Source organism: Ananas comosus, linkage group 1 (genome assembly GCF_001540865.1).
Source record: "Ananas comosus cultivar F153 linkage group 1, ASM154086v1, whole genome shotgun sequence".
Classification (NCBI taxonomy): Eukaryota; Viridiplantae; Streptophyta; class Magnoliopsida; order Poales; family Bromeliaceae; genus Ananas; species Ananas comosus.
The window spans coordinates 22,125,831-22,147,229 of NC_033621.1; the positions used below are offsets into that span (position 1 = coordinate 22,125,831).

Here is a 21,399-nt window from a genome sequence, read left to right on the forward strand (position 1 = left end):
TGTTCTATAAAAATTAAACTATTGATTATATAATGTCGAGAATTTCAATCGGCTCGTTTAGAGCTCGAGCTCGGCTCGACTCGAAATTAGGCTCGCTCGAGCTCGGCTCGAATTAATTTCAAGCCGAGCTTGAGCCTAGATTTAGGCTCAAAATTAATTTCAAGCCGAATTTGAGCTGACGTAAGCTCGCTCGAGCTCGGCTCGTTTCCACCCCTAGTGAGGGCAAGGGCGAGGGCGAGAGCATAAGGGTGAGAGGCGAGGCGGACCGTTTTCGCCTCCGCCTCTCCTTTCGCTGCTTTCTTCGGTGAGAGAAAAAAAAATGAACGAGAGAAAAGAAGAGAAGAGAGAAAGAGGAGAGAGAAAAAGTAATAAGGGTATTTTGGTCAGTTTGCTGAAAATTCGGACCGAATCTGCAAAAACGAAAAAAGGTGGCCCACTTTTGCAAATGCCCAATATTAGTGAATTGTTTATGCAAATTGGCCTTTAATTTAATTGATTAGATAATAACTTACCAGTAAGAATATAATAATGATGTGATATTTTATTTTTAAATTATTATAGTATTATAAGTCATAATATAGCCGTCAACAGTCATATTTCTTGTATAGATAATTTAGAATAGATAACCCTAGAATCTGGGAGTATGAAATGCCCACCTAAAAATACATTAGTCATTACATCCTGAAATTAATGAGGCACGTGGGATTTTAGTTCTCGAACTTTAATTTGTTATAATAATAATAATAATAATAATAATTTTTGACTATTTTTTTTTGAATTATTCTAATCAAATCTTGCAATCCAAATTGGCTAAATTGCTATAGAAGTGATGTGTAAGTGTTGTCATTGATGATACAATGGTAATTAAGATGCTATATTATTTTTACATTAATAATTTATCAATATTTAGCTAACTAAATTATATTTTGAGAACTGTTTGAAACAATTTAAAATATTTAAATTAAAGTTTGAGGACGAAATTATCAAACTCTCATAATTTGAGGACTAAAAGTGTAATTTACCCACCGTCACTGTGTAGTTGTTATTATGTTCATATTATGTGTGCACCGGGTCCATGCACCAATCTCTCGTCACACCCAAAACCGGTGCCTCGGTTCACAGTTCGAAACGCATAAATACTCGGCCCGTTACAACTCAAAACCCCGCCGCATAATTAAAAAAAAAAAAACGAAAAAAAATATTATGCGCCCCTCCCGCACCGTTGCAAACACTTCCTCGCTCCGCCGCTTCTTCTCCTCGGCCTCCCCGATCCGGGATAACCAATCCCGGAATAATAAGAAAAAGTTATCCCGGAATAAGAAGCGGAGCTCCGTCGCCGACGCCGAGGTGGTGCGATGGAACAAGGCGATCACCTCGCACATGCGCAGCGGCCGCTGCGGCGCCGCGGAGCTCCTCTTCCGCCGCATGCCGCGGCGCAGCGTCGTCTCCTACAACGCCATGCTCTCCGGGTACGTCTCCAATGGCCTCCTCCCCCTCGCCCTCCGCCTCTTCCGCGCCATGCCCCGCCGCGACGCCACCTCGTGGAACACCATCCTCCACGGCCACGTCCTCCACCGCGACCTCGCCGCCGCACGCCGAGTGTTCGACGAGATGCCCCAGAGAGACCCCGTCTCCTGGAACATCATGATCTCCGCGTGCGCCAACAACGGGCTCGTCGAGCTCGCCAGGGACTTCTTCGAGCGCGCCCCGGCGAAGAACGCCGTGTCCTGGAACGGGGTCCTCGCCGCGTACGCCCGGAACGGGCGCTTGGAGGCCGCGCGGGAGCTGTTCGACTCGAACCCTAGCTGGGAGATCGTCTCCTGGAACGCCATGATCGCCGGATACGCCCAAAGGAAGCGGATGGCCGATGCGCGGGAGCTGTTCGATCGAATGCCCGAGCGGGACGCGGTGTCGTGGAACACTGTGATCTCCGGCTACGCGCAATGCGGCGACATGGTGGAGGCAAAACGCCTTTTTGACACTTCGCCGCACCGAGACGTTTTCACTTGGACCGCTATGGTATCTGGGTACGCACAAAATGGGATGTTGGATAATGCGAGGAAAGTGTTCGATGTAATGCCTGAGAGAAATCAGGTCTCATGGAACGCGATGATTGCCGCGTACATACAGCACAAAATGATGGACAAAGCGAAGGATCTGTTCGATCAGATGCCGTGCAGGAATGTCTCGTCGTGGAACACGATGATCACAGGTTACGCGCAGGTGGGAAATATTGAAGAGGCCCGGTCGCTGTTTGACACGATGGCCGAACGAGATTCGGTCTCGTGGGCTGCAATGATCGCCGGGTACTCACAGAGTGGGTTCGGCGAGGAGGCGCTGAAGCTGTTTATAGAGATGGGGAGGAGCGGTGAGAGGATGAATAGGTCGGCGTTTACCTGTGCTTTAAGCACGTGTGCGGACATTGCCGTATTGGAATGCGGGATGCAGGTACACGGTAGGCTTATGAAGGCTGGATACGGGATGGGTTGTTTTGTGGGCAACGCGCTGATCGCGATGTATTTTAAGTGTGGTAGTATAAAGGAAGCTTTAGAAGCATTTGAAGTGATGGAGGAGAGGGATGTGGTTTCGTGGAATACCATGATCATGGGTTATGCGAGGCACGGACTTGGAAAGGAATCTCTCGGAGTTTTCGATACAATGATGAGGACCACAAACACTAAGCCGGATGATATTACCATGGTAAGAATAGACTCGATTTCCTATCGATATCATGAAACAGTTCAAGTTGCGGTGTTTTTACTACAATCGAGAATCGGTCAAGTCTTGAGTTTTTCCCTCTTTATATATATTAATCTAATGCAATGTACTATTGCCTCCTAAATATTTGTTCATTTTATTTTCTTTTTTATTAGGTTGGAGTCTTATCAGCTTGTAGCCATGCTGGATTGGTGGAAAAGGGCATTTCCTACTTCTACTCGATGCATCGAGATTTCGGTGTAACAGCAAAACCCGAGCACTACACTTGCATGATCGATCTCCTTGGCCGGGCTGGGCGCTTGGAAGAAGCCCTAGATCTAATGGCAAAAATGCCCTCCGAACCCGATTCAACTATGTGGGGCGCTTTATTAGGTGCGAGTAGAATTCATCGAAACACCGAATTAGGTGAGAAGGCCGCAAAAATGATCTTTGAGATGGAACCTGATAATGCCGGAATGTATGTTTTGCTTTCGAATATATATGCTGCTTCTGGAAAATGGAATTATGTAGATAAAATGAGGGTTTTGATGCATGAGAGAGGTGTAAGGAAGGTGCCTGGATTTAGCTGGATTGAAGTTAAGAATAAGGTCCACACTTTTTCAGTTGGGGACTCTATTCATCCCGAGAAGGAGAAGATTTATGAATTTCTTGAAGAATTGGATAAGAAAATGAAAAAGGCAGGCTATGTATCGGCGACTGAGATAATTCTGCATGATGTGGAGGAGGAAGAGAAAGAGCACATGCTTAAGTACCACAGTGAGAAGCTCGCTGTTGCATTTGGGATATTGAATGTGCCTATCGGAAGGCCGATTCGGGTGATTAAGAACCTTAGAGTGTGCAAGGACTGTCATAATGCGATCAAGTATGTGTCTGCGATCGAGAATAGGCTGATTATTTTAAGGGATTCTAATCGGTTTCACCATTTCAGTGGTGGGTCTTGCTCATGTGGCGATTATTGGTAGAGTATTTCAGTCCAAAAATCTTCTGACTTTAAGATTATGTCCTGTCAGCGGAGAGCATAAAACGAACACAAAAGGTGGCGTGTAAATGAGAAAGATCGAGTTGGAAATTCCATAGCAGTGAGAAAAGTAGTGTTTCAGAGCTGCATCAACAATGCTGGCTTGATGTGGTTTTCACAAAGTTCATCTAGATGGATATGTTACTATTGATAAGAGAGGGTTTTTATGGTTAATTTCCTCTCTATTCTGACCGGGGATTGTACTATGTAATGCATGGCAATGAACAACTTAAAGAGGGCCAAACTGATAATAAACAGTTCCGAATCAGACTGAGCTACTGGAATCGCCTCGAATTCATTTCCTTCAAAGCATATTTTCATGCTTTGTCCCAGCTGATGTATTTTACAAAGTTGAAGCTGCAATTGAGCAATTTTGCTATATGAAGTACATGCTTTTTACCTGGCAGGTATGTTTTTTGTAAGAGAAAATCTTACAGAGACAATTTTAGGCTAAATTGCAAAAATTACCCTCGAAGATTGCACCATTTGCACTTTGCTTTGTTGAAAGTTGAAACCTTTAGCACTTAACCTAACCCTATTGAAGCAACATTTTATGTTCAGGAATTATTATTAGGTAGTCTTAGAATATGATAATGAAATACCCATTATACCATTTGTACTGTGAGCAAATAATCATATTTCATTATTGAACTGAAAATGTGTCAGGCAGAGAGTTTAGTGCTAATAGTCTAAACAAAAGGCGCTAATTATAGGCTTTCATATCTCAAAGAGGGGAAGTACAAATGGTGTTATTTCCGAGAGGATTCTCTGTATATGAAACATGCAGCAGCTTATCGTTAATTTTTGTATGTTTTCAGACACTCCAGACTGAGACTGCAGATATTCGGAAGCTTTTCGAGCAATTTGTATCATAGGTATGGTAAATATCAGTTTTCTGCAATCTGTAGTCTGAAAGAATCATGAAAGCATGTCATGTCTACAGTGTGTTTGTTCGGAATGTGTGTGAGATAAAGAAAAGTATCCATATCACAAATTCATTGTAGTTTGTTTTGTTAAATCTTTCAGCTTGAAATCTCCTCGCTGTCCTATGCTCCCGCTGCCATGAGCAGGGTTTCAATTTTTGCTGCTACTCTCCATCCGAGATCAAGCTGCACTAAAGGCCAGGTCTGTTCCCCCTCGCACCAAACCTCCAAGGGTGGGTCCTTTTTACGAAATAATGGTCGCAGAAAGTGTTTTTTTAGCTGAAAGTAGAGCCTTCTCCGAAAGAAATTTAGTGAACTAGCCTTTATATTGGTGACGTGTGCGAGCTGTCCTACATCCTCCTTGCCACCGTGCCGCCGTCCTCCTCTCTTACGTCCTGTGTTGCTGTACTCCGCCATGCCTGCTTCGTCAACCATCTCATCCCTTGCTGCAAATTGCAGTTGTACCGTTCACCGCCTTCAATGCACACTCACTTCATCTGCATTCTCAACCCCTCTGCGACAAGCAGGATTTGTGCCAACCCTAAGTTGGGGCCACAAACTTTAGTTTATAGGTGTAGATATAGAAGTATGGATGAGTGATGGGGCGACGTGGCCTAGCCATATGTCGAAGTCTCTACAGAAGTGTTGTTTGAATACATTTGTTCAATGAATTGTTAGCGGTTATCTCATTATTATTGCTTGGATTTTGGAGCAGATAAAGTTGTTCTCAAGGCCAAAACAAACAAGCACTTTATCCACTGAAAGAGCTACCTAATTTGCACAATTAATCATTTTAATGGCCATAAGTTGATTGTTTCAAACGAATTATGATAGGATGGTCATCATATGATTATAATAAACATCTCCAAACTCATAATTTGGCTAAGTTAGAACATTTGGTACAGTCTAGTTCGAATTTGGACTAATGAGACCAACACGTAATACAAAAGTATAATGAGGTCTTTTTTTTAATCCTTGAAATAATATGATTAAAGGGAAATGAGCAAAAGAAGAGGACCAAAAAAAAAAGATAGAATGAGCACACAAAATTTTATTCTAATAATTTAGTTTCTGCACAATGAAGGAAAAGTAGAGAGGGGAGAATATACAAACAAAGGTGCTAATTGCTATAAAATCAAAAGCTGCACAATATTAAATTATTTCTAAAACTAGTGGATTTATTCGAAAAAGGTGAAATTGGACAGGGAAAAATGTCAAGGAAAAAAAAAAAAACTTGCAGCTAATGACAGTTAAAACAATTGTGTTACTTTTTATTGCCGAATTTCCCCGCAATAATGGGTCGAACGTCCTCGGCATTAACGAGGGTCTCCAGGAAGGGAAGTAGTTGAAGCAATTCGGTGTCGGACGGGTCGTCGTACCAACTCTTTATAGGAATGCCATTATTCACTTGCAAATGAAAAACCTGAAATTCATACAGAAAGATAAGATTTAATCACTACTTTTCTGATGCTTTTGGATTATTTTTGTACTTTCAAACAAGTAATAGTTACATGCTACATACTTATTTTATCTTGGGTGTTTTTAGTAGGTTAAAAATGTACCTAGAAATGAGGGAACAATACAGGAAAAGGGTAAACTGCAATGCTGAGTCCTTAACCTTCTAGCTAGAGACAATTTGATCCTCAACTAGGTTCAATTTCCATTAAACTCCTCAGTTAAAATTGACAAAGATGTCCGCATATAATCAGCATGTAACACTGAATACACGACTTTTGCTCTTCTTATTTGTGGGGTAGTTTCGACTTGGCATAGATGGCGCTTACGTAACTGTGCTTATGTGGTCATCTCTGTTTAATTTAACAGATAAATTTAATACAAAGTGCATGATTGCAGATGAATGTTAAGTTTCGGGACCCAATCCTTAAACTAGAAAAGTTCGAGGATCAAACTGAAACTGTGATAAAGGTTGAGGACCGCGGTGAAATTTGTCCTCTAGGTAAACATTCTAGTAAAAATTTAAACTTGATCAAAATTTGACAGTGCACGGGAGGAAAACAGCTGCATGGTTATACATGTGCATCTTGGAAAGGTGCATAATGCAACTACAAGAGAAAAAAAGCAAAAGAATAATTTGAGGAACTTTGAGATGGTACCTGTGGGGAATTATCAATTATGGCAACTTTTGCGAGGTCGACCCCCAAAATCGATAGGTCTTTTGTACAGCAACCGTCAGTAAATATGCATGATTCACGAGAAAAGCACCGAGAAACTAATTTTCCAGCTGGGTCCAATCTGCTGAGTACATTTTCTGCATAGGTTCTTTGGCTCGCGGTAAAAATAACAATCTCAAACATCTCAGCCACCCTCTCAAGGAACATTAGCAAGTAAGGCCTCTTTTTTACATACACTGGAGTTGGCTTCATGTCTGAGAAAACTGGAAATGTGAAGTCTGCACCGTCGCAATGCTTCAGAGTAGAATGAACCAGAGTTTCTGCAGAAAAAAATATAAAAAATAAAAAATAAGGTGGCTTTTTACAAAAAATGAAGAGAGACAACAAGGATGGAACAAAAACAACAGAAAGGGGAATTTGTGAAATCATCTATTTGCATATATACACTTGTAAAAACTGAATTTTCACGCGCACCTCTTGGAAGTACAGATTCTTACAAAATATCCACATTTAAGTTGCAGAGCTTTATAAAAAAGGATCATCTAAGTACGAATGCAAATGCACAAATAATTTAAGTTTCGGAAGGGTACAAACATAAATCTAGATTTTTGCTAGAATATAAGGTCTATTGATAAGTATTTCAGTATGGAAAAAGTAGGTTTTGCATATGACGGCGCGCAATGTGTTCATTGGTATGACAAGCACAATGTGCACACTGGCATGGTCAGAAACAATATAATGTTCCAATAATTCATATGCATAGTTCTTACCACAAAATGTTTCGAGCATTTAAACCTTGGACAGCTCAAAAAGGATTGCTATTTATATGTACAGGATAACATGAAGAAAATTCTCATCGACATACCATCTAAATCGAGTACAAGTGTGATAGGCTTCTTTCTTTCTTGCGATTTTGGCAGCTCAATAGGAGAAATTGGTGAATTTGTCTCCAACAAATCAGGCAATTCATCCAACATTAAATGCGGATTAAAGCATCCAATCCCGCCCAAATCTCCAGAATGCCAGCTTACTTCAAATGCTCCCCCAAAGAAAAGGGGTATGCTCGGGTCGATCATTATGTCTAAATTTTCACATTTATCACAAAAATAATTGATTTCATTTGAGAATTCCATCAAACTGTCAAAGGGTAAAGCGGAAATGTTATCGGACATGCAATAGTCCATCAGATCACAATGTTGGAGATCAGTTAAATCACAATTTCCATCATCTCCATCGTCGGCCGTCAGTTGAGACAACTTCAAAATTTCCTTGGCATCTGCAAAAGGAAAAAACACGAAATGGCTAACAATCCAAGAAATTAAAGTGAATTGAGGAGAAACTATTGCATGGAACTAGGCCACCACATCAGCAGTGAAACTCCCGTCCCTTTTCCACCCAGTTAGTTAGCCTTTTCTTGATTTATGAATAATTTTCTTAGAAAGCAAGTTGGTTGTTGCATTGAATGCATAACAGTAAGATAGAGGACGATCGGACGGATGGTTCACAGCTTATGTACTGGTTCAGATCCAGGCAAATATTTCTGGAAAGGAAGATTTTGTTCATCCATGTCAAAGACCAAAAAACTACAAAAGTGGATTATACCTGCATTGATGTAAGTTGTTATTGGTTTTGACTCGGGACCACATTGAGTAAGATCAGGTAATGCTGGATCCTGCAGATTTTATTATGTATTTAGTAGAAGAAAGCATTCGCAAATTTTTTGCATAATAGAAACATAGGAAAAAAGGCAAAACTTCAAATAAAGATGAATTTGCAAAAGAAAATGGTATAATAAAAATAAAGGATTAAGGTGCCAATCAGCACTAATCATAGCCACCATGCCGTGGCAATAAGGTATTGGCACAGTATATGACCCTCATGCCGATGGCATAATTCAAGAACCTCTTTCTCCACAGAGTAGAAAGGATAATGAAATTTTCATGCCAAAGTGTGTCGGCACATAGGTATTGTGTCAAAGCTCAACGGTACATATTGGCATGACAGAACATCATGTTGTACCATGCTGACAAGTGCTCGGGACGACTGGGTGCCTCAGTATTTAAATCCTTGAATCAAACATCAACACGACAAGGATTCGAACAGAGCAAATATGCTAACACTTCTGCCCAAACTTTCGTAGTTAATTTGCTGAAAAGCCTTACTTCAGATTTATATGTTCCATAAGGATGATCTCAATCTATAATTAGGGCACGTTTGGTTCGCCTATTTTAGACTATGGAATCGGAATGGAATTCATTGATTCCAGTAGTTGCCGTTTGTTTTATAGGAATCGGAGCGGAATGGGAATGGCCAAATCTATTTATGATCCAATCCGGCTTTGAATCCCGGATTGGCTCATTCCATAGTAAACTATTCAAAATCCTCTTTCACCAACATCTACCTCCTCTCCCTTCATCACTTTCCTCTCTCTTAATCAAAACCCTCTCTCAAAAATTTTAAATTTTCATTCCGATTTTCATTCCAATAATGAACCTAACAATTTTAGATGATTCGTCATTCCATTTCTCATTCCAAAACAATCCAATTCCATTTCCCATTCCTATTCCAATCATGAACCAAACATGCCCTTAGAGTGTATGAAGGACAAGGTATATCAGTTGACCTGATCTTAGGCAAAAAAGGTAGCCTGATGGTGACCATATTGACATCTTAAAATGGCCAGGAAAGGGAAATATTTAAGCCTCTTTAGTTTAATGGTCAAACTGGTCTAGAGGGACATATGTAAATAGAAGAAAATAAAGAGAACATTGACAACCCAAAAGTAATGAAACTAAATGTAGCATTGAAGCCTCATTAGAGGAGGGAAAAAAAAGAGAGAAAAAGATAGGAAAATGAAAATAATTAAAGAGAAAAAGCACAAACAACCATTGCTGCAAAGGATATAGGATCAGATGATAACTGTGACACCCTCAGCCTTTTAGCAGATTCTTCGTTAAAAATATCTTGGAAGTTGTTGGATTCAGAGATTCCCATGTTGTGTTCTGAACAAACTGTACAAACAAAAATATAGATTTCAAAGTCAAGCCTAAATCAGGAACAATCGGCTTCTAAATATCATAAAGACATATACTAAGCATACTACTTTTGAGCTCGTCTCTGAAAAACTTGTTTAAACTGATTTCATACAACTCCTATAATATTTCAGAACTCAAACAATAAGGCAATCATGAGATTTTTTGAAATATGATCTTTCCTCCTTTTTCTTTTTTTAACTCATTTCCTGAAATAGGAAAAGGCAAATGTGAGAGCCAAGCTTCATAAAGATCAGAGCTCTTAGGAAACTCATTAATGTATGAGTTCTAACAGTAAAAGAAGTGTTTTAATTGAATACAAATTACAAAAGAACAAGGAACTATCTTGAGAGGTTTAACACTGAAGGATAAAGAGCATTTAAACCTCCAAAAATGTTCTGGAAAAAGAATTCGGAAATCTATTAGGGATTTAACATTTGAAATATAATCATAAAGCAAACAAGTCCCGATAAAATGGATCTCACTAAGCTCACTTTGGTCAAGAAAAGAACATTCGATGACTTACCATTATGAAATATTTCTTGAGTCAAAGAGTTCAGCTGTGGATTTTGTTGATACGTATCAGTTGGACAGTTTGAAACTTTTTGCTTTTCATTGGATTTAGGGCATTCATGGAGTTCATTTCCAATACAACATTCTGCGAGTAATCTGCACTTCATCCTTACTGCTGGCATGTGCGGAAAGCATGTGATATTTAATACAGTCCCACTTGAGAAACGTATACTGCAACATAGTTCCATATAGAGTTCATTAAGACCTATTAAACGACAAAATCAATAAATCCATATATACATGAAAACACACCATAATCAATAAAGAAGAGATCTCTATAACAACTTCCAATACAGTATGGAAGAGGACTCTCAAAGTGTTTGCTAACTTGGCTAATTCAAGGATCTGGTTTAAAAAAATATAAAAGATCACTGATCAAAACCCTAGTGTAAACTAAACAGTTGTTTAGTACACACCATAATCAATAAAAACAGATCCTATAACAACTTTCAGTACAATATGGAAGAGGATCTCTATAACAACTTTCAAAGTGTTTGCTAACTTGGCATATTCAAAGATCTGTTTTCACAAATATAGCAGATCACTGATCAAACCCTAGGTAAACTAAATAGTTGTTTCAACCATTCAAAGTATGCGGCAAATTTGCAGCTGTAACTAAATATATTGCATAAAGATCTAATTTTGCCATTAATTAGGATCTAGAGAAAATGAGATCTTAGTTAATTCAATACTCTGAGCTACTGATAGTCAGTCCACAAAAACTAAACTCTGTAGCTTAAGAACAAACAAAATATTCAGGACATTTTTGGAGAAAATGAGATCTTGATAATTTTTATTTGCACCAATTTGATTTTTCGTATGCATGCTACATAACTGGAATTGCTTCTCTAGGTCACTATTTCATTACCTGATGAATAATTAACAAGAAGAACTGTTTATGACTTGCTATTAATGAGGCATATTTTAACCTAAAAGGACATACATATATTTTAAAAAAGGGGATAAACAGTAAGAATCTCATTATTGACCAAAGGGTCCAACAAACACCCCTAAATAGTAAGCATCATTTCATTATCTCTTCTAGAAAGTTAAAAATGAGAAAAAGAAATTTTGTGAAACCTACACGAACAAAGCAAAATTGGGCAAAAACCCAATACGCCAAATAACAGGAACGAACATAAAATCCATAGAATTGGAAACCAAATAGAAACCCTAAAAGATTAGGTAACACGTTAACCATCAAAACAAGCTATTTTATCCTTCTCAACTCAATTCTCCCAAATTAAAACATAAAATGATAAAAAAAAATCAAAATTTGATGAATCTAGAAAACAAAACAACCATGAACGAACACATAATAGAAGAAACCGACCTATAATTACTACAAAAAGCCGTTCGAAATTATCAGGAGAAAAACAAAACCTACACAAAATTCAAAATTTAAAATTAAATACCCACACCATTTTTGCAGCAACCAAAATAAAAGCCAAAATTTGGCGAATCCCATTAACAAAACAATCATCAATACAAGCACCCACCAATACCTCTTCACAGAAAACAGTTAAATTTAATCCCCCCCCAACACACACCTCCCCCCAAAACACAGCGAAACCCACAAACCCAATCCCCGAACAAAAGCCCAATTAAAAACCACCCAAAACTCAAAATCAGAAAAAACAAACAAAAAACAACAACACATCGAAGAAGTTCAGCGATCGAAGCATCTTAAGTACCGAAACCCCAAGTTATCACAGAAGAAGAAGAAGAAGAAGAAGAGGACGTACCCACAATTAACCACAGGTCCTCCTCTCTCCCTCTCTCTCTCCCCTTCGTAGCACTCTCCCTCTCTCTCTCTCTCTCTCTCTCTCTCTCTCTCTCTAGGGAGGTGGAAGAAGAAGAGGAAGTGGAGCACAAGCACACAACAAAGAGAGAGAGAGAGAGAGGGAGAGAGAGAGAGAAAAGGGGCGAAAACAAAAACAAAAATGAAAACGAAGATCCCGTAGAACAGCGTCTCCTCCCTGTAGACCTTGTTCGTGTGTTATACAAGGAATGGGACGAGGCGGAGTTGTTCCATGAACCCCGTCCACCACGTCATCCCTCAGACCTCGCCAGCGTCAAAGTGCTCCTTGGGATTTTTCTTTTTCGTTAAAATTACCTCCCTTAATTTTCAAAAAAATTTTGATTTATACTTACTTTACTTGTTAATCGTTTAATTTAATTTATTTTATTAGTAGTTTTAAAATTTTGTTAGAATTTGACACGGCTCTTATTTTGATTTTTAACAAAAGAAGCGAAATTAAATAACTAATAAATAGAAGAGGTGTAAATTAAATTAAAAAAAAAGTTTGGGGGGTCAATGTCTAAGGGACAGTGTCTATACATTTTAGTCTTTTTTTTTTCACTTGTTGGAACTTATACCATAAACAATTAGTGATTAATTCAGTTGATTAGCTATTACTCTAAGGGACTGTTTGATTGCATGTATTTTCAACTGCATTGCAGTTGAAAATGCATGAATCTATTAAATTTTTATTTGGTTTGGTGTAATTAGGCTCAACTGCTGTAGTTGTATCTGCACGAGAAGGCCCAACTGCAGCGGTTGTTCTGGAGTTGACTCACCAACTAAAAAATAAATAAAGTGTGATTTTTTTTTGTACGCTTCTTTTTTTTGTTTTTTTTTTTCAAAAATACCTCTTCATGAAATCTGCTAGGGTTTAATAATGTCTATTAGGATCAATAATTTTTTTTTCATATGCTTTTTTTTCAATCTGCTAGTTTAATAATGTCTTTATTTTTGTTTTCACCAAATCTATAATATATTTGTATTTAAAATTCATTAAATTCATACATAATTTTATAATATATAAATTATATATAGATATAAAAGTCTTAATTAATAATTAAAATATGATTACATTATATTCAGAAAAGGTAATCTCATCTTTCTATCTAAAAATTGACAAAATTTATAAATACAAATTTCAACTATAGGCTATCAAACAGAAGAAATATAACTATAGCAGTTGTAACTGTATAAAACCAAACAGACGAGGTATAATTGTAACTACAGTATTTGTAATTCCATATACTTCTAATTACACTGTTTTTGTAACTATATTCAACCAAATTGTCTCTAAAAGAATTTTGGAAAGTAGAATATACAAAAGGAGGTTTAAGGCACGGGGCCTCTAGAAAAAAAAAATTTAAAAAAAGGAAAGGTATATCAGATGTTTAAACCATTTATTTACTAAAAATGCATTAGCAGAGAATTTAAACCATTGGCCTTGAATATTTTAGATTAATAATTACATGCATCGGCAGCATCGCTAGCCCTAGTTTGTCCAAACTTAAGTTTGAAAATTACTTTTGTCAATTTTATTTTTCGTATTTTTATAAACAATGGATTTAATGGTTAGACTCATGTTTATTTATTTGGATATTATCAACATAATATTCATCCATATCTTATTCTTTGAAGATGCTGAGAAGAGTACCCCATGTGAACATTTTTTATTTTATAAAAGGTCAAAATATGAATTTTTAAATGACAAAAAAAAAATTACAAAACGAATATTTATAGGAGAGTCTTATATAATTTAGCCCTTTTTTTAACTTTGGAATATCATAAGCAATTATTATTACTTTGGTTGCTGCAAAGTTTTGTGGCGCGGTCTACTAAACCTGGTCCAGGAGATCTATTAAGTGTGAACGGACCACTCGCTGAGCGACACATGGCCACCGCCGTCCTAGTCAGCAGCCTCGGGTACGTTTCTCACGTGCGGGCAATCATAGGGTCGCACGCTTCGATACGACACGTCGCGCCATTGGCTCGTCGACACGTGTCGCTTCACTGGCCAAAGCGGCACGACTTTCAAAGGACACGTGTAGGTATATGTTTTGTGTATTTTGAATAAACTATTTACATTAATTTACCTATATTTATTTCTCTATCATTAGGAATCTGGTTTAATTTGATAATGACATGATTCGCCCTAATTATAGTGTTACAATCCATACTCTCATTTTAATATGAACAAAAAAAAAAAATTTAAAAAAAATCAGTTGAACTCAGTATTCATGAAAAACTATGGATTTGATTATTTTTAATAGGGAAAACTTCAAAAACCCCTCCTATCGTTTCGCACTTTTTCATTTTAGTATCCTGTGATTTAAAGTATATCAAGCTAACACCTTGTGATTTCGCATTTTCTCACTTTGGTACCTTGTGATTTAAAGTGTATTAAGTTAGTACTCTGTGGTTTTATTTTTGTATCAAGTTATTACCCCGTGGTTTTATTTTTGTATCAAGTTAGTATTCCGTGGTTTTATTTTTGTATTAAATTAGTACCCTGTGGTTTTATTTTTCTCTTAATGAAATATTAAACCACAGGGTACTAAAGTGAGAAAGTGCGAAACCACAGAGTACTAACTTGATACACTTTAAACCACAGGATACGAAAGTGAGAAAATGCGAAACCACATAGTACTAACTTGATACACTTTAAACTATATGGTACTAAAGTGGGAAAGCGTGAAACCACAAGGGGGTATTTGAAGTTTTCCCTTTTTAATATAAATTTGATTATTTTTCGGATTCCGTTAAATCTTTCTCATAGTAATTTTCTCCATTATTTTTGGCAAAAAAGAAATGGCACAAAATGCGAAAAGCCATTAAGCTACTATTTATTTTCCTTTAATCACAAAAAATATAATAATAGAAGTAAAGCCACATTTTATTCATACATTAAAAGATGATAGATAGTGTTTTCAATTTCTGACAATTTTATTCAAACATCAATTTTCAGAAATTTCCGCCTAGCCAAATAAATTTCTAAATCCTGTGAAAAATGATTTGAGCGCCATGCTGAGGATGCAGAGTTATAGCAGTGTAAGGAGCATGAGCATAAGAAGGCGAAAGCTCGAAGGAGAATTGTTGGAGAATTCTCGATAGCGCCATCTTCGCTTCGAGCAAAGCGAAACCTTGGCCAATGCAAATCCGAGGGCCTCGGCCGAATGGGAAGAAGACGCCCTGAACCTTCGACGCCTTCGAGATCCCCTCGCCAAACCGATCGGGCCTGAACTCGGTCGAGTCAGGCCCCCAGAATTCTGCGTCGTGATGCATCGACAGTATCGGCAACACGAGGTGCACCCCCGCCGGAAAGGTGATATTTCCGACCTGCATTTCCTTTGTAGTTTCTCTTATCAACATGCTTGCCGGAGGGTATAGTCTAAGAACCTCATGCAACACCATTGTCACCTGTTACATTGAATTGGAAGAGTTTAGGATTCATCTTATTCCAATTTTTGATTTGTATAATCGAAGATTTTGAAAACATTGAACTGATTTTAGCTTAAATATTTCGGAAAAATTCGATTGAATTAATTAAATTATCATGCTTGGACACAAAAAACAAAGTTTTGTAACAGGAAAAATTTTGATTCTGCTATCAAAATTCAAAATCCAACTGTGCAATTAAAGTAAGATTTAAAAGCATGAGCACTACAAATTGCTCTTGAAAACTAACATGCTACTCACATCTTTTAGCCTGTTTAATCCCTCGTAATCCGGCTTATTTTTCCCAAACACTTGCGAGACCTCGTCCCTGGCGCGCGCTTGCCAGTCGGGATGCATGCTAAGCGCGATGATCGTCCACGTGAGAAGGACCGACGTCGTCTCTTGCCCCGCGAAGTAGAATAGCTTACACTCTTCGATCACTTCTTCGATGGTCATATTGTTTCTGTATCCTCTAGTATCTGGATAGTCCGTCATATTCGATTCTAGTAATAAGCCCAATAGATCATTGTTTTTGGCTTCTCCCTTTCTTGTGGCTTGCACTCTTTGCTCAATCATGCTTCTTAGTATATCTCCAACCTCTTTGCTTATTGCCATCATTTTCTTATTCTTCTTGGTTGGTAAGTATCTACATGCACATGTAAAAGTGGGATTGGAAAAATATATATATTAGTTTTCTTTTTTGTGAAATTTATTACTATAGAAATTAACTTTATTTGATTAAAATCAAGGGAAAACTTCAAGTATCACTCCGTGGTTTCACACTTTTTAACTTTACTACTATATAGTTTAAAGTGTATCAATTTGGTCCTCTATAGGTAATGGTTTCGCACATTCTCACTTTAGTACCATGTGGTTTAAAGTGCATCAATTAGTACCCTGTGATTTTATTTTTCTCTTTTCGTCGGCTCCTCTATTAATATTTCATTAAATTATATACAAAAAAACTTCAGATATCCTATCTAGGTTTATCAAATATTTACTTTAGTATGATTTAGTTTTAACTTTTTCACTGATTTTTTTTTCCTCCGTTAATATTTCGTTAAATTATATACAAAAAACTTCAGATACCATATCTAAGTTTATCGAATATTCATTTTAGTACCTTTTAATTTTAACTTTGTTACTGATTTAACGAAAAAAATTAGTAAAATAGATAATAAAAAGAGAAAAATGAAACCACAGTGTACTAACTTGATACACTTTAAACCACAGAGTACTAAAATGAGAAAGTGTGAAACCACGGGGGCTAACTTGATACACTTTAAACCACAGAATATTAAAGTGAGAACGTGTGAAACCACAAGAGGGTATTTGAAGTTTACCTTAAAATCAAAGAGCTTCTACATGTAATATACAAACTCATTAGGAGACTCAAAAATGTGAGGTTATATTTTTGAATTATTTTTGACACCTCGTTATTGAGCACAAGAGAAAATCAATAGATGGAGATAATTTAAAGAGTATAGTGTTAGCAAACAACGGGACTTATGTAACTTCTATTACGGCGAGAATCTGAAATGAAATTCTGAGTTCCAAAAGTAAAAAGTTTCTAACTCTATTCAGAGTTTTCGCTTACGGTGCTTCTTTTAAAAGCACTATTAAGACAATGTTTCATTGAAAATTCAGAACCTGTAGCCAGGGATGTATAGGCTTTGAAGCACTTCCATGACAAGCGGAGCTTGCTCTTCCTGCAGTTCGAAAATGCGCCGCCCCTCGCGGTAGCTGCTCCCAAACGCAGCTCGGGAAATCACGTCTCCGGTGAAGCTCTGCAGCTCGGGCCACACGTCTACTTCGCCCGACCCTCTACCACCGATGAGCCCGTCCCACCTATCGATCAGCTCGTCGCAGCAGAGCGAAAATGCGGCCATCATGTGCTTGGAGAATTTTAGAAAAAGAGGTTAATTACAAATTCACTTAACTAAAGTAAAATTTATATAGGGTGTCTAAATAAAAAAGAAATAATAAAAGTAAAAGGAGCATTTTCAGAATTACCTATACTTGAGGGGGGGTTTCCATACATAATTACCTTCAAAAAAAAAAAAAAAAAATTTGTGGGTGCATATATAATACCTTCAGTTTTTCCAAGTGAAAAGCAGGATTGATGATTCTTCTGTGTTTGGTCCACTTCTGACCTTCATAAGCTGCGAGTCCGGATGCCAGAAGCCTCGCCAGGGGATTTCTGGGCTTCTGCAAGCAGCCGGATTTATCCGACAGCACTTCTCGCACCAGCTCCGGATCCATTAGAGTCACTCTCGGGTGCGGCCCGAACCAAGTGAACGATGTTTTACCTGTATATATATACATATACACATGCATTTTCTGTTGGATGTGGCCCACATAATATATTCAAGGCGATCCATAAAGATACAGTCAATCTATTTAAGTTGATCTATAAAGATATTTTAGATCTTACGGTTAGGATGTATCTGGACACGTCCTTGATGGACGGACGTGATTTAACATCTATAAATATGTAACATACGGGAGTCTCGGTCTAACCATAATCCAATTGTCTGTGACGGCTCCATCTCCGGTGATAAGAAAATTAGACTCGAAACGTCCCGTCTTCTTGCAGATCACGAACGAGGACGAACCACGAGTAAGGATCGCAGTTTACAAATTGGATATAGAAATCGAAATCATGGCAGAAGGTACGATCTAGTTTCTTATAAAGTTTCTAACATTTCCCAGAATTAAGAATTTAAGATACACATGCAATAATCGACCGTCTCTGACGCAAGTGGCAAAGAGTTCAGTAGTTGATAGCCGAGATCTTAAGTTCAAATCCTAATTGATTCACATTTCCAGCTAAATTTATTTCTAAATGAAATGAATAGCATGCTATCTATCTCTAAAAAAAAAATACACACAATAATTCGCGAATCTAACTTTTCTTTATTTATATTTTTTTCGTGTACGTCAAACTGCATTTTGTGGACAAAAGTTTGTTTGCTTCAAACCAAACTTTGTACACAATTTTTTTTTTTTTTTGAGAGATAGGTAGCATGCTATCCATTTCATTTATTTCATTTAGAAATCAATTAGGATTCGAACTCAGGACCTCGGATATCAACTACAAAATCTTTTGTCACTTGCGCTACCGACAGTCGATTTTGTACACAAATTTTAAAGAGAGAGAGAGAGAGAGTAGATTTAGCCTAGATTTTTTTGACTAAAATATCAGATAATCCTCTTGAATATATTACTTTGCTATTTAACCATACCGATTAATTAAAATAATATGAAAAAAAAAAATTTTCTACAAAACACAAAAGCAAGCTACAAATACTTGTCATCATAAAACCAAATGAGCTGGTCACCGTATCGCGCCATGGCGCGGTCGACGAACGGCGTGACGCGGGGGACGATGCGGTGGTGGAGCGGGGCCGGCTTCGACCGGGCAGCCCTGTTGAGCCGGTCGTTGTCGTTGACGTCGCCGGAGATCGGCCGGTAGGGCGAGCCCTTCAGGCCCTGAGCCCGGAGGGTCCGCTCGATCCTCTTGGGCCTCCACAGGGCCCAATTCAACGCTCTTATGGCCCATATCACCACCACCACCACCACCATCACCACTTCCGCAACGTAAACTAAGCTCACAATGCTCTCACTCCTCATCGTCATCATCATTTTTATCATTTATTATTATTACTATTTCCCTTAGCTTTAGCTTAGAGACACACTTTGGTGTTGTGCATATATATCCATATATAGAAACAGTAAGAAAGAGAGAGAGAGAGAGTAAATACGTAGTAGAGGACGTAGGAGTTTTTGGAAGTTTACGTACCGATCGTTGTGAACGAGAGGGGAAAGAAAGAGAGAGAGAGAGAGAGAGAGAGAGAGAGCCACCGAAAAGAGGGACCGCCGAGGCTCCGAATGGGGATAAAAACGAGGAAAAACTCTAGAATGCAACGGATGTATTGGTGACGTGGCGTAATAAATCAATCAAATATTTTTTTTTAGAAATATATGTCCCATCAAGATTGTAAAAATATATTTTTATTATACTTTTGGTTGAAAAGAAGGAATATGATTGGCTTAATATTGATAACGTGATGCAAGTGTGATAGTGTAGAATTTCTCCAAAACGAAAGAAAAATAGGGTAAAAATTTATGGAGAGTCCCTCAACTATAGGATTTTCTGAAATGGCCCCTCCAGTTATTTCTTTATAGGTGCTTTTTTTTGCTTTTGTGCTCATTATTATTATGGGAAAACTTCAAATACTCCCTTGTGGTTTCACTTTTTTTCACTTTAGTATTCTCTAGTTTAAAGTGTATCAAATTAGTACCATGTGATTTTGCACTTTTTCATTTTAGTACCCTGTGATTTAAAGTGTATTAAGTTAATACCCTGTGGTTTCGCACTTTATCACTTTAGTACCTTGTGGTTTCGCACTGTATTACTTTAGTACCCTGTGGTTTCGCACTTTATCACTTTAGTACCCTGTGGTTTAAAAAAACTACAGAATACTAACTTGATACAAAAATAAAACCACAGGGTACTAACTTGATACAAAAATAAAATCATAGAGTACTAACTGGACACACTTTAAACCACAGGGTATTAAAGAGATAAAGTGAGAAACCACAGGGTACCAACTTGATACATTAACTGGACACACTTTAAACCNTTAAAGAGATAAAGTGAGAAACCACAGGGTACCAACTTGATACATTAACTGGACACACTTTAAACCACAGGGTATTAAAGAGATAAAGTGAGAAACCAAAAGGTACCAACTTGATACATTTTAAACTACAGAATACTAAAATGAAAAAGTACGAAATCACATGGAGGTTTTGAAGTTTTCTCTATTATTGTTGAAATTTTTTGAATTTAAAAGTGGGACCGCCGACGCTCCGAATGGGGATAAAAACGAGGGAAAAATAGGGTAAAAATTTATGGAGAGTCCCTCAACTATTGGAAGTTCTGAAATGGCCCCTTCAGTTATTTATTTCTAGGTGCTTTTTTTTTTTTTGCTTTTGTGCTCATTATTTTTATTGAAAATTTTTGAATTTGCCCCCTCAATATCTAAAATATCCTTACAAAATCTGACCTCATTAGTAAACCCTAGAGAGAAAGGGGATATTTGAAGAAATTTTAAAAATCAATAGAGTATTTTGATCGTCTAGGAATAAATAAAATATTTTCGAAGTTTTGAAGGGCATATTAGATATTATCCCTTTTTTTTTAGATAAACATATACGGTACTTACCTGAACTATAAACTATTTTGAATCAGCTATTCAACATTTCAAAATTTTAATTTATTTTTCAATCTTTCAATTTATTTGATTTAAGTCAATCAACGATATTTTGATTTTAAAATTTAAGCTAATTATTATATATTTTAATGAATTTATAGTTGTTAAAATTTTATAAAATAAACTAACTAAATCTATAAAAATAAACAACGTATTAGAATTTTGAAATCAAACTATCGTCGACCGACTCAAACTAAACAAACTGAAAGATTAAATAGTAAAATCAAAATTTTGAAAAGTTGGTAGTTAATTCAAAATTGTCCATAATTCAGGTAGGTTCTATACATTTTTACCTTCTTTTTAAAGTCCTCAACTTTTATTTTAATTTTTTTATTTTAGTTTTCATGCTTGGTTAAATTAAAATTCTATTAAATTTAGTGGCCCCTGCTAGTTATTAAATAGTTAATTAATTTAGTTTTGTACTACTGAAAATTATTTAAAATTAATAAATTTGGTGATTTTTTTTACTAAAATTAGTTAATTCTAAA

At 37.1% G+C, this 21,399-nt stretch overlaps 3 protein-coding genes across 5 annotated transcripts; 1 reads left to right on the forward strand and 2 right to left on the reverse strand.

The window, feature by feature from the left end:
* Positions 1,033-5,351, forward strand: LOC109721030 (pentatricopeptide repeat-containing protein At4g02750). Its single transcript, XM_020248432.1, has 4 exons — positions 1,033-2,700; positions 2,874-4,143; positions 4,555-4,611; positions 4,763-5,351. The coding sequence occupies exons 1-2, from the start codon at positions 1,048-1,050 to the stop codon at positions 3,678-3,680; spliced, it is 2,460 nt and encodes an 819-aa protein (XP_020104021.1). The 5' UTR covers positions 1,033-1,047; the 3' UTR covers positions 3,681-4,143; positions 4,555-4,611; positions 4,763-5,351.
* On the reverse strand, positions 5,698-12,293 carry LOC109719220 (CTD small phosphatase-like protein 2-B). Of its 2 annotated transcripts, none has more exons than XM_020245779.1 (7): positions 12,142-12,293; positions 10,350-10,567; positions 9,678-9,802; positions 8,394-8,463; positions 7,657-8,067; positions 6,774-7,111; positions 5,698-6,082 (listed from the first exon to the last, which is right to left on the reverse strand). In XM_020245779.1, the coding sequence occupies exons 2-7, from the start codon at positions 10,516-10,518 to the stop codon at positions 5,924-5,926; spliced, it is 1,272 nt and encodes a 423-aa protein (XP_020101368.1). In that variant the 5' UTR covers positions 10,519-10,567; positions 12,142-12,293; the 3' UTR covers positions 5,698-5,923. The 2 variants fall into 2 exon arrangements, with proteins under 2 accessions (XP_020101368.1, XP_020101361.1); XM_020245772.1 differs by having other exon boundaries at positions 10,350-10,601; positions 12,142-12,274.
* Positions 15,070-19,458, reverse strand: LOC109708758 (cytochrome P450 72A15-like). Of its 2 annotated transcripts, none has more exons than XM_020230589.1 (5): positions 19,435-19,458; positions 17,724-17,941; positions 17,283-17,527; positions 15,894-16,278; positions 15,070-15,614 (listed from the first exon to the last, which is right to left on the reverse strand). In XM_020230589.1, the coding sequence occupies exons 2-5, from the start codon at positions 17,892-17,894 to the stop codon at positions 15,189-15,191; spliced, it is 1,227 nt and encodes a 408-aa protein (XP_020086178.1). In that variant the 5' UTR covers positions 17,895-17,941; positions 19,435-19,458; the 3' UTR covers positions 15,070-15,188. The 2 variants fall into 2 exon arrangements, with proteins under 2 accessions (XP_020086178.1, XP_020086172.1); XM_020230583.1 differs by lacking the exon at positions 19,435-19,458 and adding an exon at positions 18,974-19,398.

Excerpts from the sequence above, each read along its gene's own strand:
- LOC109708758 (XM_020230583.1), bottom strand. The coding sequence starts at position 19,286 with ATGATAAAAATGATGATGACGATGAGGAGTGAGAGCATTGTGAGCTTA. Across the intron at positions 17,528-17,723 it reads TTCACTTGGAAAAACTGAAG|CACATGATGGCCGCATTTTC; the intron begins GTATTATATATG and ends AAATTCTCCAAG. Across the intron at positions 16,279-17,282 it reads CTATACATCCCTGGCTACAG|ATACTTACCAACCAAGAAGA; the intron begins GTTCTGAATTTT and ends ATGTGCATGTAG.
- LOC109721030 (XM_020248432.1), top strand. The coding sequence starts at position 1,048 with ATGTTCATATTATGTGTGCACCGGGTCCATGCACCAATCTCTCGTCAC. Across the intron at positions 2,701-2,873 it reads AGCCGGATGATATTACCATG|GTTGGAGTCTTATCAGCTTG; the intron begins GTAAGAATAGAC and ends CTTTTTTATTAG.
- LOC109719220 (XM_020245772.1), bottom strand. The coding sequence starts at position 10,584 with ATGGAACTATGTTGCAGTATACGTTTCTCAAGTGGGACTGTATTAAAT. Across the intron at positions 9,803-10,349 it reads TCAAGAAATATTTCATAATG|TTTGTTCAGAACACAACATG; the intron begins GTAAGTCATCGA and ends TTGTTTGTACAG. Across the intron at positions 8,464-9,677 it reads CTATATCCTTTGCAGCAATG|GATCCAGCATTACCTGATCT; the intron begins GTTGTTTGTGCT and ends TAAAATCTGCAG.